The following is a 16,155-nucleotide window of genomic DNA, read 5'->3' on the forward strand; positions in this document are numbered from 1 at the left end:
TCCTAACCAATTTTTTCGATATTCTTTTATACACCATATGCATGCACAATCTTCTTTATACACAATCTTTTAGTTTTTGGACGATACAATAAAAAAAAAAAGAAACAAGACCCAAAATTAAACGATTTTTTTTCAAAATTAAATGATTTTTTAAAAGGAAAAAAAGAAAGACGATACAATGAAAAAAAAGAAACAAGAATAAAAAGAAATAGATTTGGAAAGATGCAAATATGAAATTCATGCGGTTTATTACACAGGCCGTAAATATTTCACTACTTTCTAAAGTTTCCGTTCTAAAATTTTAGTTTAAAGTTTTTCTTTAAAATATATTATTTTTCAATCTCATTTTTTAAGAATGCATTTCGAAAAATTACCAAACATCTCAAATTTGTTTTTTTAAAAAACATGTAAACACTAATCCAAACGCATTAAGTGAGTTATGGTTTTAGATTAAATTACAATTTCTTCTTTAAAATACAATTAAAATTTTTAAAATTAAAAAATAATTAGAAATTTGTATAATATTAATAAATGTTAACGATAAGGAATGTAAATTTTTTTTGTTATAACTCGTACATATTTCATGTTATTTTTCTATATTTAAAAAAATCCTAAAACTTTTCATTTTATTCATGATATATTTACTAAAATTTAATAAAAACAATTTATTTATGCAAATTCCTTCTAATTATGTAATTACATTGCACTAATCTTGTTTATGCCTTTAATCATAGAGGTTGTGATTTTTCTAGATTCAGTTGTGAGCCTGCTCGTGTTGTATGAGGTCGACGAATGAGGTAGCTCATCATCTCGCTTGTGTAATGGTGTCTTAGTGATAATTTTGTAACTAGTTTACTAAATCTCTCTTCCTCTGCGATTCTCGAAGAAGTGTGTTCCTCAAACTCCTGTTAGCTTTCGATATATATATCATTTTTCAAAAGAAAAAAAAAACTATAACTTTACAAATTGCTCCATTACAATTTACAGTAACATAAAAATGTTAGTCCTGGTGTAGTGAATTAGGAATCTAGTCGACGAGACGAGATCGGTATAGCGAGACAATTGAAATTTATCTCTTTCTCCTTTGTCCTCATGTTGGGAATCAAACTGCTCATTGAGTTGCCTGTTCTACTGGTATGTTTCTTTATAGAATGTGTTTATATATATACATACATATATATTTTGAAAAAAAGAATATTAGAAAGTAAACATTACAATGCATCATTCAAGTTTAATGTTTAAGATAAACATTACAGTATTTATCCAAAATTAAGATACAGCAACATAAACCTCTTACCTATAGGCCATAGTAAAAGTAAACTTTTTCCCCCATTTTATCTAAAGGTAAAAGCTCGGCCTCTTTCCAGCACAAGACATACAAGAGAATTGACAACAGTTGAGAGAACAAAGTAGAACTCTTTGTTGATAAAGCAGATTCAGTAATAGGGAACAAGAGCAAGTGTTTTTAACCGTCATGCATTAAAAAACGAGATTGGAGATTCAAACCTTCAGTCATTCTGTAAGTAATGCCCTGAGCGGTTGAGCTAAGCACGACAGTAAGAAAGATAGTTGCTTGCGTAGTATCTCTCCGGTTACAAGTTCATTGAGCTTCCCACATTGTACTTAATGGCTAACATGTGGTGATGAAGATTTAAACTTAGGATCTCGAAAGAAGTAGTACATGTCAATTACTGCTTAAGTTATGCTTGTTTTGATTGCCAATCTACTTGAGCGGCTTCATACCCTGTAAATTTCAAAATTGATTATATAATATAGAAACTGATATGAAGACATGATGCACGTAAATTGTCTGATGTTTAAAAATTATTATGTGAATGGTGCTAATAAATTTTTTTGAAAGAAAATAAAAAATGGTAACTATCATGATCTCAAAAACAGTATGGCGTTACCTTGGACATCCTGATATCATTTACAGCCATTCTAAGAGCATCATCGGATAGGATTAACCTTGAAAGAGCACCGGTAGTTAACCTAAATTTTTAAGCGTTAAAATAACTATTAGAGGTTGCAACTAATACATATCACTGACATATTAAAAAAGGGAAAGGTGAAGAATCGTTTTTGGACGATTGATCCAAATTGTAATTCAAGAGTTCTGATTGCATCAATTAATCGACCTCTCAACATTTAATATCTCCAACTTACTTTAGTATTTATAATAATACTATCACGGGCTTATCTCATTTTGAGACATAATGGAAAACACTAGACATAATGCAACATACAAGATGCGAGAAGGAATGGAGCTCGAAAGGAATGTCCTTCGACTGAGCTAGTCATCAAACTAAGAAGCTCTCTCTAACCAAATTTGGTCTGCGTCCTTAGTCAGTGGCCAATCAAATTCTTAAGTCCACTCTTTTAATTAATGAAAGTGATACCATCGTCAAAAGTAATAAAAGAAATGTAAAAGCTCCTTCCTCCTACTCATAGTGATCCCATGAAAGAAGCCTTCTTCAAGACACACAAGGCAAGGCTTCTGCCTTCAACTAGACATTTCCTGAGAAAATTATCCTCCAACATCTTCCAGAGGTCCAAACTCATTAGTCACTTCATTCTTCTTCATTCCACAAAAACCATAAACCTACCAATGATACCCCTTCCACTAATCTCCACATCAACCATCATAACATCCACACATCAGTAGTTTCAATTTCTTGATAAAAGCCCAATCTTCTCACATAATTGAAACACTCCCATTCTCTACATTTAACTGTGAATGCTATGTCATGTTGGAAACAAAGTAAAAAGAAACAAAGGATAACACATGAATAGCATACATACCCTAAAAGCTTAGCTGTGTCTGATACAGAACCATCTAGTGTGGAAATTAGATCCAGTAGAGCTTGCATGCCCTGAAAATTAAGCAATTCAGCTATCATTCATAATCGTCTCGTGTGTGTGTGTGTGTATAAATATATATTCTATTTAAACACTTTGCTGATTATTCAACTCAAGTTATTTGTTTAAACTCGAATGTTTTTGGTGCTTCATCAGAAGTTTAGTCTATGTTTTATATTATGATTCTTGCCTTGTTTTGGCAAATTTGCAGTTTTTATTTTTATTTTTGTTTCATCTCATGTAGTTTGAGCATTAGACTCATTCATTATTTCAATAAATCTTGTTTCCATTTCAAAAAAGAATTTTATATATCATCAAGAAAATCAAATCATAAACGCACACTCATATGCACACATAGACATATAGAAAGAACTAGAAAAGTGAGATACCGGCAGAAACTTAGAATTGTTAGGACCAATTTGAGGGCCACATTCCGGTGGCCTAACAGTGGACTTAGGAGGAAGAATTTGAAGAAGCTCTGGAGGAGGCGAATAATCTTCAAGATCCACAGGGTTCCTAACTGAATTCAATACAGCAACACATGAAATGAGAAATGAGATATAAAAAAACAAACATCTAATAAATAAACCACCGCACCTTTTAGGGCCAAGAGAGCACGTAGACGAGCTAAGGCACTGGATCGATTCTTATGCTGGGATCGATCCTCAACAGCCTTGGCAATAAAGGGCCAAAGAATTTAACTTCAGAGCAAAAGAAACAGAAGTATATCAATGAAATTGATTGTAAGTATGAAACAAATATGAACCTGAGCAATGATACCAGTGGGAATGTGCTTCAAACGAACAGCAGACTCGCGCTTGTTGCGGTGCTGACCGCCGGGACCTGACGCCTTGAACGTTCCCATTTCGCACTGTTTCATCAGCTCTTCGTCGGACAAAACTAAGTACTCTTTGCCACTACATACTGAATTTGCATTACTGGAGCTGCAATTGAAACGCAAGGAGTTGAAGAAGAAGAAAGAGCCCTCGAATGGATGATGCCGAAACCGAAACTTATAACCGAACCTTGCCCATCGGACGTTGCTTGCTATCGGAGCAGGAAATCCAAGAATCTTAGCGGAATTCCAGAGCATATTTGCGTTTGCCATTTTCTCACTTCACAAAACGATTTGGGAAATCGCTTACTTTATGTCGCATATTTATTTAAAAAAATTGTTTTTGGCTCAAAATATTTATAAACATAACAACGTAGACCGATTGAGGTTGGAACTACATATCCACTATAAGCTAAAAGTTAGTTTGATAAAATTAGTCGGATATGTATAGATGTAGCCTACTCGCTAGAGTCCTTTGAAAAATTCATAAATCATCTAACATAGAATAATTCTGACTTAAGCACGTTTAACTTTTGTTTTAAAGTTTCTATAATCGATACACTGAAAGAAAAAAAAGATGTACCTTGTTGCTATAAGTACTAATTTTTTAACGCTTTCTTAACATTACCAAGTCTTCAGGATCCTGATAGAACATCAAGTAGTTGTGTTTTAATTTGATTGAAAATACTTCAAAGATTACAAAGAAGGGGTTGTTTTCTTTTTAAGAAAAAGATATGATAGGTCGGTTGGTGCACCCGAACACATTCACTGGGTAGACACCTTCATAGCACCATCATCATTTCCGCTTCATTAATATAAGAAAGAAATACATGAGAAGCAAGGATGAGGCCCAACAAACACAAATGTACAAAGGCTAGAGGCAAACCCAAGCAAAGCACGAAAATTAAAAAGTGTTTAGATTAAAAGCAATAGAACTGACACTATAGTTTATAAAAAGCGACAATCTATGTCAAAGAAGAACTGTTGAACAAATATTTCTGAATTCAAACATACCGAATAACTAAGAACATCAAAAGTAAAAAGAAAAAAAAAACATAACCTTCTTTGCCTATCTTGTCTCTCAAGGAAGAGTGCACAAACCAAAAGCTACCCAAAAATTGAACCCCCTCTCTTTCCCACTCACCTCCTATTTAATTGCTCCTATCTACTAAGTGACTTAATGTGCCCTCACCCTCAATAACTTGGGACAATCTTACGGGTTGATAATGTAATTGCTCACGACAATCTCGGGGTGGATGATAGATGTAATTGCTCTAGACAATTTTGGGATGGAATAATGTAATTGCTTAGGACAATCTCGGGGTGAACTAATGTCCCCTCACCCTCAATAGCACACGTGCATTTTCTTTCTTCTGCTATATTGAAACACAATTGAAGGTCTAACAGATCCCTCTCATTTAGATGTGATGCCGATTCATTCATATCTACCTCCTAAACTCACAACCCTACAAATGATGAGTAGATTAAATTTTCTTTTTTTAATAAATGTGCAAACTTTAATTGAAAATTAACAATAAAAAGAAAAAATGAATAGGTAAAACTAAATTACTAATCCTACAACAAAAAAAATACTTTGTTTCTAATAATTTTTTTTTGTTGGAAAAGTACAAAATAAAAAGATAATATATAGCTAAAAACAAGAGGTACAAATACAATCATTTTGTTTGTCAAATAAACCATATGATTTTTTGTCTGACAGTAACATGTTTATAGACTCTCAAAGCCTCATTTTGATACGAATTAATGTTACCTTTACAAATAATGAAAACCTCTTTGTCCATTTGTTCATGTGATTATTACATCATCCAAAGCTGCAAGTATACAGATTTAAAATATTCTTGACAGTTTTTTATGGTCATTGTAGTATGACTATCTATGACAGATTGAAAAAACTATCACAATAGGTATTTTCATGACGAAAAATAAATGCCACATATACTGTAGTATTGACAAATAATGGAGGTGATTATTTTCTATTTCATGACAATAACTAAATGTCATCAATTTACACATATTCGAGTAATTATCTGTAATTCATTGGATATTGACGATTGTTATAAAATGTCACAAATTTAGATAATTTGACATTATTTGCTTGTCAAGAACATGCATAGTATGATGATCATTGGATGTCAATTGAATGTCAAGAATATATTTACCTTGAATTTTTTTTTTAAAAAAAAAAATCAAATGTCATATGCTCCTCTATTACTACAATTTTTTTTACAAGAAAATACATTAAATGTATGTCCCTATTTTTCTTGTCGTCCTGTCATTACACCAATTCAATTACAAAGTACTTCTAATACAATGCACTCATATGAAAACAAACAATAATCAACACTTTAATATATATACGTTATCATACACTTTATAATATTTGTACAAAAAGATCAACTAATAATCATTTTTGGTAAATGGTTTATAACGAAAGAATAAACAAAGAGTTTACAATGAAATTTCCTACTAACAACTTAAAATAAATACATTGCTACCGACCCTACAAAAAGTCTTATAAATCAATCAGTTGCTCCAATATAGTATGATTTCACTGATCCAAAGGATTCTTGTAAAATCTAGCTAGTAAGAAATAAAACCTCATTTTAGAGTACGACCCTACACATCAATATAACACTACAAGAAGATTTTACCCTTTGTCATGCGACCAGAAGGTGTATCTACCTACCTTAATTTATCTAGAGAATTAGAACTCGAATATGAGTTATTTAAATTAGCATACCCTATTCCTACTTATAACTATGTGGCTGATTAATTAGAGACTAAGTTTAAAATAAGATTTATATATGCAATGAACTAGTAATCTCAACCAATAAAAACACTTTTGAATAAGTGAGAAGAGAAATTTATGGAGTACAATTTGGTCAAGGGAGAAATGCTAATTAATCTTAGACACCAAATGGATTGATATAGTTTTGACAAAGTAGAGCACAATTAGTTATGAATAATTGGGGCAATGGAGAAAGCTAATAATAGAAACTTTTGAATGTGGTATTTGATTTCTCCCTTACTCTATAAATACCTACTTCCTCTAAAATACTCTCCACAACAGATCATAAAATTAAGATTATATATATTTAAGGTTATAAGAACAACAACAAGATGAGTATGAAGTTGAACATGGTGACTACTCTGGCCTTCATACTATTATATGTTTCATTTGTGAGATCCCAATCTGGTGGTGCCGCCACTCCTGCTGGTGCCGCTTCTGCTGGTGCCGCTCCTGCTGGTGCCACTCCTGCTGGTGCCACTCCTGCTGGTGCCGCTGCTGCTGGTGCCACTCCTGCTGGTGCCGCTGCTGCTGGTGCCACTCCTGGTGGTGCCATTTTCGATGTTACAAAGTACGGTGCTAAACCTAATGCTGATATCACTCAGGTAAAAATCAAATGTTTAAATTATGTTAAATAACCATCTGCTTTTTTAATTAAAATAATTCAACTATTGATCGTGCCTAGCTAGCTGATTATATTTGAGATTTTAAATAGGCTTTGGCAGATGCATGGAAGGAAGCTTGTGCATCAACGAGTCCATGTAAAATAGTTATTCCCACCGGGACTTACAAGTTGGGTACAATTGAGTTAAAAGGAGAATGCAAAAGTCCCATCGAAATTCAAGTACAAGGAACGTTGCAAGCACCACCGGATCTAACAGGTGAAGATTGGGTTCATTTCAAGTATATCGATTATTTGTCGGTAACAAGTGGTGGAGTTTTTGATGGACAAGGAAAACAAGCTTGGGAAAGCAACGATTGTGATAAAAACCCAAAATGTGCAAGAATTCCCATGGTAAGCACAGTACTTAATCTAGTTATAAATAATTTAAGCACACCTTTCTTATTCATTTTGATCAACTTTTTGATTCATAGTTCTTCTTTTCAACGACTAAATATGCATGTATGTTAACTAACGACTTTTTTTTTTTTGAAATATACAGAACTTAAAGTTCAGCTTTATAAAGAATGCAATTGTGAGTGACATAACCTCTAAAGATAGCAAGAACTTCCATATCCAAGTGTTGGGGTGCAATAACCTTACCTTCCAACACGTAAATGTAAATGCGCCAGAAACTAGTATTAACACTGATGGAATTCACATCGGGCGTTCTCTTGGAATTAATATATTAAACACAAACATCGGTACTGGAGACGATTGTATCTCACTTGGAGATGGAAGCAAACAAGTAACAATCACAAATGTGACATGTGGGCCTGGACATGGTATAAGCGTAGGAAGTCTAGGAAGGTATAATCTTGAAGAACCAGTTGAGGGACTTCAAGTTAAGAATTGTACGTTGACTGGTACAACAAATGGCTTGAGAATTAAAACATGGCCAGCTTCACCTGCTGCTGGAGTAGCTTCTGATATGCATTATGAAGATGTAGTGATGAATAATGTCATGAATCCCATTTTGATAGATCAAGAATATTGTCCATACAACCAATGCAATAAACAGGTATCGACGCTATACTGAGGTTAAGAATAACAAATACTGCCTTTTTATTAACCATGCATATATTAATATGCCTGCATGTTAATTTCTTGCATGCTTTTTCAGGTACCATCTAAAGTGAAGATTAGTAAGGTGAGTTTCAAGAATATCAGAGGTACTTCTGGAAATGCAGCCGCAGTAACCCTTGTGTGTAGTTCTAGTAATCCATGTGACGGTGTGGAGCTAGCTGACATTGACCTAACTTACTCTGGGAGCGAAGGTCCTATTACATCTCGCTGCGCAAATGTGAAGCCCACTGTTTCTGGAAAACAAAACCCTCCTGCTTGTACTTCTCCGGCCACTCCCAAATCTCTATCTGCTTAAACCTAGCTACTTCATCAAAGATGAGATCACCATGAATAACAAAAATTTTGAACGTTTTTTTTTTTTTAAATTTTAGCTTACATAATTATTCGTCAGATAATTTTGTAATTGCATACGTTGTTTTAGCAGTACTCAAGTTCTTGTAGGAAAAACTTGGAGTGAACATATAGGCCATAGAGTTTTCCCTGTCTTGAAGATTCAAATAAAGAGACATTTGTTCATTGACTATTCTTTTGGCTTATTAATTATAACAAATCATCTTGTATTTAATCTTTTTGTTGTAAAATTTCCGATGACATACAGTCTATCATTAATATAGACTCTCGTGTGATATCTAATGTGATAAATCATACAAATCTATCAATGAAAGAAATTTACCAATGATGATAAACTTTGCTATATTTACGATCTTTTAAAAAATTTGAGAAAAAAACATTTCCAAGCATAATTATATTTTGGTTTTGATTTTAAACTTTTTAAAATGTGATCTATTTTAATCTTTGAACTTTTAAAGATATAGCTTCTTTTGGTCCTTGGCTGGGATTCCATTAAGATTCATGGCAACTGTGTTGTAAAAACTTTCCGTTTCAAAATTGAGAGTTTATGTTGAAAGAGACTCAGACTCTATAAAAGTCGAATTTGCAAGTTTCCTATACATTTCATCTGTTGGTTCTTTGCCAATACCTCTATATTTTATAGTGGTGTTTGTTTATAGAAAAATTGGAATGGGTGACGATTTTTTTTTTTACTTTTCCAAAGATACGATTAGGTCAACATGCGCACCCGTACATCTCCACTAGGAAGGAAAAACTTAGGTGCAGTCGGACTACATCTATCTTTTTGCCTGACTACCCATCCAATTGAAGCATATGCCATGTGGTACTTTCCTCTCTTAAAAAAATATATTTTTCTTAAAACTGTTCATTCATATCTGAACCTCTTTTTCATGCAACTTAATCTAAATTATTTGTTTATGTAGAGTGTGTTACACTATTATAACTTATTGCCTTACATGTCACATAATGCAAAGGGATAGTATTGGCAACAATAAATATTTGTAGATATAGTACAATAAAAATAACTACAAATATCAAATTTTAGATAAATAGTTAGAGTCTATCACTGACATATCAAATCATTAATAGTAGTTTATTAATGATTTACCCTGTTGTCAATACAAATCTATCAATTGTAGATGATATCGTTAATAGAAGCGAATTACGAGTAATTTCATGAATAGATTTTGTTATATATTTGTAATTTAGAAAAAAAAAAGTTGCTAAACACACTTAGTTTTTATCCCTGAAATTAAGTGTTACACATCGCACTTACCTTAACGTACGTAAATGGATAGCTTCAAGTGAAATATTTTATTTATTATTATTGTTATTGTTATTTGTAAACCAAAATTTGGAGGATGAGATAATAAAAATAAGTTTAGAATAATTACAAAAGATAAACCTTGAAGGGACACACTAATTAAAATGTATTCTTCAAGTACGTATAGGTATAGTAGCATTGCAATAAAGAAAAAGGTATTTTATGCCTTCCTTTCAACAACATTAAAACCCTCTGTGACCATATTTGCTCCATTAACACCAATTCTAAAAAAGGGTAGGCTTTTGGTGGCTGTTGTATGGTCCATTTGGTTGAGACGAAACAAGCGAACCTTCGACAATGGCTACCTACTCCAGCACGCTAACATTTGGGAAGACATGCATGTGCAATCTTACTGCCCTGTGGAGTTCAAAAAGCAAGCTCTTCAGCTCGAATTATTCACCTACTGTCATCTCTTTACACTTCTCTGCTTTCTTATGATTTTATTCCTGTTTTGGGCTTTAACTCTAGCCCGTTTTGTGATAAGCCTTGTATCCCCGATGATAAGGATGTTAAAAGGTGTCTATCAAGTGGGAATGCTTGGATGCACTGCTGACCCACGTTGGTATCCTTTTCAAAAAAAGAAAAAATAGGTTTTGCAAAGTACCGAACTGTTGTCAGGACAGTACCTTATGCATCGGGAGATATACGTTTTCTTTGTTTTTTGGTATAGTATAGAACACCCGTGGTCTCTTATTGAATAAGATATATAAATGAAATGGATTATTATCCAAATAACCCTCATTTTAATTGATGATGTGTTCACATACAAAGATACTAAATCATACCAAATTAGATTCGACCATATCAGTATACATTATTATACCGTTCAACTACATAATTATAAATATCAAACTACTCCTAATCTAAATTATAAATATCAAACATATAATCTTAAAAGAGTCGAAGTTAGAAAGTATATATCTTCAAAAGGTACTATTTAATTGACTTTTGATTCTTTAGTACATATTGGAGACAGAATCCAATGCCTTTGGTATCATGCTTTTGAAATATTGATTTGTGAGCTCTTTTATATATATATATATACACATATATATCCCTATTCTTATTTCTTAAGTCTCTCAAATTTTGCACTGCATTAACGTTTATATTTCATAAATCATTTCTCAAACCCTACACGGAATCTCTAATTCTTCAACCCTAAATCTTAAATCTTAGTATCGAGAGTGTAAAACATTAACATTAACTCTTGACAGTAAACATGGACAGACAACAGTAAAACTACGTTGATGTTGAAGGTCCAAATTCTCATATCGAACGTGTACTATTAAATTAAACAACAGTATAGTAAAGAAGTTAATAAGAATTATAATACGATTAAAATGCACTTTTTATTAATCCACAGATGAGAATAAAATATAGTTTTAAACATAAAAACATGTCACAGAAAGTAGTGTTCGATTAACATAATAGAACCCATGATCCCATATTGCAAAAATAAATTAATAGTTCTACCGTTCAAAACTAAACGATATTTGACATGACCTTTTATCTTAGAGAGGTTAAAGTTCCGAATGTCTGACCTGTAATTGGTTGTAAAAAATATTAGTATCTTATAACTATGGAAAAAAGGTTTTAAATAAAATTTCTTTTCGTGCTTTTTTCTTTTTTTACAAACCTAAGGACAGAGCATCCAATGCCCTTTGACATCATATCTTTAATTTTGAACTTGTGATATGTGTGCTTTTCTTTCCCCTTTCTTTAATTTCCCTCAAATTTGGAACTGATTCTATTAATTTAACATTTATATTTCACCAAGCAGTTCTATATCATCGATAGAAGTTTTTTTATGATGATGAAAATTTGAACTCGAGACCTTTAGGTCTTCAAGTACATACAAATAAATGTTAGTTGAGCTAAAGCCCTCAATCACTTCGATTTTGAATTCTGTATCAAAGAGAACATTTAAGTTCGTAGCTAGTATTTGGGTAGTGAAAAAAAAGGTTTTTGTCCATACTAATCTTTCAACCAGCTCAAAAGGGTTAAACAAATAGTCATCAATAAAAGTGACTCTAATACAAAGATAATCAAACTTGTATTTTTTTTACTTGAGGTCGATGGTTCAAATTCTAATATCCACTTAGTTATACAAAAAACAATATGTCAGAAACTTGTATTATCTTCGGAAGGGGTAAAGAATTACAAATACAGTAAATATAGCAATATTCAAAATGAGTATAATTCAATAGTAATTAAGATGTATTTCTTTATTTGAAGTTAAAAGTTTAAAATTAGTAAATTCAACCTATTTTACTAAAAAAACTATGTGATCAAGAAGTTAATAGGACGTAGAATATAATAAAAGCACTTTTTATTATTTCACAAAAGAGAGAACCGAAATGTGGTTTAACATTGAACATTGTCACGGAAAGTATAACTTTGATTCTGTCATTAAAGTTATTGTTCGATGAAGATGGTAGAATCTATCATTCAATAGGAACAATTGCAAATATAGTAATTAGATTCAAAATATTAGTATATATAATAATATTTTTAAAAAAGTGCATCGAGCAAAGTTTATATTATTGATAGGCCATATTTGAGCGATACTATGTCGCTGATAGACTTTGTTATATTTACAATTTGTTTAAAATTTTGTTATAGTTTTTAGTTATTAATTATCTTAAAATTATTATTCATTATAATTACTGCAAAATAAATTAATATTGGATTATCCAAAGTTATAACCAAATGGATGATTTCTATCTAGCACTAAAAGAAATTCTGTATCTCCCAATGCCGTTTTAAACCGTCAGGAGATCTTGCGTTGGGAGATAGGGTCTCTCCCGACGCACAAACTGGTGCTTTAGGGAGGCACTATCTCCCGACGCATTATTTACTGCGTCAAGAGATCTAAGAAAACTCCAGACGCATTGCTATATGTGTTAGGAGTTCCCGGCTCACTCCCAACGTGGTAAGTAATGCGTCGGAAGATCGTGGCTAACTCCCGACACAGTTTTTATGCGTCGAGATTTAGCCTTTAATAAACCCTCATCTCTTCCCAGATCTTCAAGGAAGGGGAAGGGGTCAGATTTATGAAGAGGGGTGCTAGGGTTGCTTTGCTCGCCACCGTCACTGGCTGCTCTACTCGTCCCTGCCACTCCTTCTGTCTTCATCTCTATCTCTTGCTCCGTGGTACTTTTGGAGGTAATTTGAATGCAAATCCCTTTGGCTTCACTAGTTTTACTCATTTTGGAACATTTTCATCTTTTACATCTGTATTTGTTAACGCGCTCCCTTGTCTGTGATCTCTGTGTACTTTTTTTACTTTCTTGATGTCTGATTTATTTTTTAAAGGAAAGGAAGGTTCTCTAGAAAAGAATAAGCGAGTAGTACATAGAACCTGTTTTTGATTTTTTAACCATCAAACTTCTCAAGCAAGATAGATGTAGAGCAGTGAAAAAACTTGGGAAATAAGATGGGAGTTTTGGGTGAGTGCTAGAGAAATTTTAACATATTCGTATTTTATAAAAAAAAAAATAGAAGAACTTCTGATGCATAGAAACGCTTCCTCCCGACGTAGTACACGGCGTCGAGAGATCTTCCATTTCTCCCAATTCTGTATTTTATGCATAGGGAGATCCTCTCCCGACTCATTTTGCCCGACTCCCAACGCACATTTATGTGTTGGGAGATCCTCTCCCGACCCATTTTCGTACATATTCCAATGCTTTTGTACGTCGAAAGATCTGTAGTTTGTTGTAGTGCAGATTGATGATGTCCACATATAAGATACTATTATAACAAATTAGATTCGATGATATCAATAAGTTCAAGGGTAATCGTACTAAGTAACAAATTTAGAGATAATAATTAAAGGTATATCAACAATTTTTTATAAAAAAAATTGCAGATATGCAAAAAAAAATGAAAATATAGCAAAGTATATTGTGTTATATTTGTTTTTTTTTTCCTAAGCATTGTATATGCTAATATTTTGAATTTAATTACTATATTCAATTGTTCGAATGCTTAAAGTTGGAACGAGAGTTACAAATATCCGACTCCCTCAATCTTGAACAGCAAGTGAAAATATCTCCAAACTATGGATCAAAGGTATTAATTAAAATTACTTTGGGTGCTTTAGTAAAGATTAAGGACTAAGCATCCAATACCATTGACATCTTTTTTTTTCTTTTAACATGTGATTAATTATGGCCTATGGTTCCTTTTCTTCCCCCTTTTTTTTATTTTTTTATTCTCTAAATCTCTTTCAAATTTCACTCAATTTCACAAACTACTAAATGGGAGCGTTTGGTTGGCAATAAAAAAGCAGAGAATTGAGTTGTAGTAATTATACTGTATGTTTTGGAATTCTTTTTTAAAGCATAGAAATGGTAAAAAAAAATGTCTTAATTGTTACAAAATGAAAAACAATGAAACAACTAAAGAGAAGAATAGAAAAGAGAAGAGAAGACAACTGTAATATATATACAAATGATCTCTATAACTTCTATTTATAGGGTTGTGAGAATAATTGGTTACAAAATCAAACATAAATAGGGGACATAAATAGGAGACAAGAAAGTTATGAACATTAATGGAGAGGTTAATGGATAAATTTGTGATTTAAGAAGTTTATGGATATCTAATAATATTTAACTTTAATTTAGAATATTTATAATATAATATTAATAAAGTTTTTGTGATTGACAAAATAGAATTAAATTTGTTAAATTCACTTTTAAATAAACATGCTCATTTCACTTCTATTTTTAAAATGAAATCCAACTGACTTTTAGATTCTCCAAAAATCAAATAAAACTTTTAATTGGTATTGTAATTTTCAATTTTATCCTTTAAAAATAAGATTTATTTTCTATATCTTTATATCTATTTTTTCACCTAAATAAAAGTCTATGTTCTAATTTTCATGAGTGGAATGCATTAGTTTTTTAATATATATATATATATATATACCATATTCTTTTATAAAACTATTTTTCCTTAATATTTAAAAATGAATTTAACAAACAAAATATATAATTCTAAACATAACTATTTAAGATTAGGAATTATGAAAAATAAAAAGATAACTTTTCTAGAAACACAATGGTCGATGATTATCTTCAAAGCTATAAAACCTCATACTAAGAGTCCGTTTAGATTGACTTAAGAAAAAATATTTCTAAAAAAATTAATTTCTTTTAAAATAATTTATTTTATAAATTAAACACTTGAAAATGTAATTTAAACATATCATATATCTAAGCTTTATTTAATAGCCATTTAAATTTAAAATAAAAAATAATAATCTCTTTTAATAAATTGAGAAATTATTTAAATCATTGGGACAACTTGGATTTTGGTTAAAGCTATGACATGAGAAAAGCTCAAATGGTAAAGTTGAATTAAAATCGATTGTTTTCAAATATAGCAAAATGAACTAAAATATTTGTAAAATATTGCAAAAAGTTTAAAATATATCAATAATACACACTAATATATATTGAGGCTGCAAAAGTTTAAAATCTATCGATAATAGACACTATATACTGTAATATATTAAAATTAGTTTCTCTAATATATATATATATATATATATATATATATAGACACACTTAAGATTTTCAGCAATTTTGTTACTTACAATAATTTTTCAATTAATCAAAATCACCATTAAAGATAAATGATAAACCAATAGAGTTTTATTAGTGTCTATACATCGACAGAATATTTTCAGCAGCTTTGTCGTTTACAATAATTTTACTTAATTTATCATTATTTTGAATAATATCTTAATTTTTTTTAAGATAATTACTAATATAACATTTAGATTTAAAACATTACCATATATAACAACATTTTAAAATATTGCAAATATAGCAAAATCTTTCAAAATCTATTAACATAATGATAGAAGTCTATCACTATAAACCATGTTATGAATATTGGTCAATTACATATAAATCATAAGAATCTATCAACTACTTTTGTAATTTTTTTTAAAATGTTATCCTACATGGATTCCTAAAATTTGCTACCCATTTTAAATTACTTTTATATATATATATATATATATATATATATATATATATATATATATATATATATATATATATATATATATATATATATATGAAGAGGCAACTTAAGCAATTATAAAATTAGATATTAAAATTAATTTAAACTACCTCATAATAATATATCAAAACCAAACTAATATTTTAATTTAAAAACAAAATTGAGAAAAGAAGAGAAGATAAAAGGTG

General features: G+C 31.0%; 2 protein-coding genes across 4 annotated transcripts; one reads left to right on the plus strand and one right to left on the minus strand.

The window, feature by feature from the left end:
- Window positions 1-1,396: 1,396 nt before the first annotated feature.
- Window positions 1,397-4,026, minus strand: LOC103498609 (uncharacterized). Of its 3 annotated transcripts, XM_008461270.3 has the most exons (7): window positions 3,885-4,023; window positions 3,626-3,803; window positions 3,457-3,532; window positions 3,249-3,379; window positions 2,803-2,873; window positions 1,911-1,992; window positions 1,397-1,744 (listed from the first exon to the last, which is right to left on the minus strand). In XM_008461270.3, the coding sequence occupies exons 1-7, from the start codon at window positions 3,965-3,967 to the stop codon at window positions 1,724-1,726; spliced, it is 642 nt and encodes a 213-aa protein (XP_008459492.1). In that variant the 5' UTR covers window positions 3,968-4,023; the 3' UTR covers window positions 1,397-1,723. The 3 variants fall into 3 exon arrangements, with proteins under 3 accessions (XP_008459492.1, XP_008459491.1, XP_050946121.1); XM_008461269.3 differs by having other exon boundaries at window positions 3,626-4,024; XM_051090164.1 differs by lacking the exon at window positions 1,911-1,992 and having other exon boundaries at window positions 3,626-4,026.
- Window positions 4,027-6,790: 2,764 nt separating this feature from the next.
- On the plus strand, window positions 6,791-8,815 carry LOC103498752 (exopolygalacturonase-like). Its single transcript, XM_008461487.3, has 4 exons — window positions 6,791-7,108; window positions 7,219-7,518; window positions 7,667-8,185; window positions 8,288-8,815. The coding sequence occupies exons 1-4, from the start codon at window positions 6,836-6,838 to the stop codon at window positions 8,543-8,545; spliced, it is 1,350 nt and encodes a 449-aa protein (XP_008459709.3). The 5' UTR covers window positions 6,791-6,835; the 3' UTR covers window positions 8,546-8,815.
- Window positions 8,816-16,155: the final 7,340 nt, after the last annotated feature.

This window comes from Cucumis melo, chromosome 9 (genome assembly GCF_025177605.1).
Source record: "Cucumis melo cultivar AY chromosome 9, USDA_Cmelo_AY_1.0, whole genome shotgun sequence".
Taxonomy (NCBI): Eukaryota; Viridiplantae; Streptophyta; class Magnoliopsida; order Cucurbitales; family Cucurbitaceae; genus Cucumis; species Cucumis melo.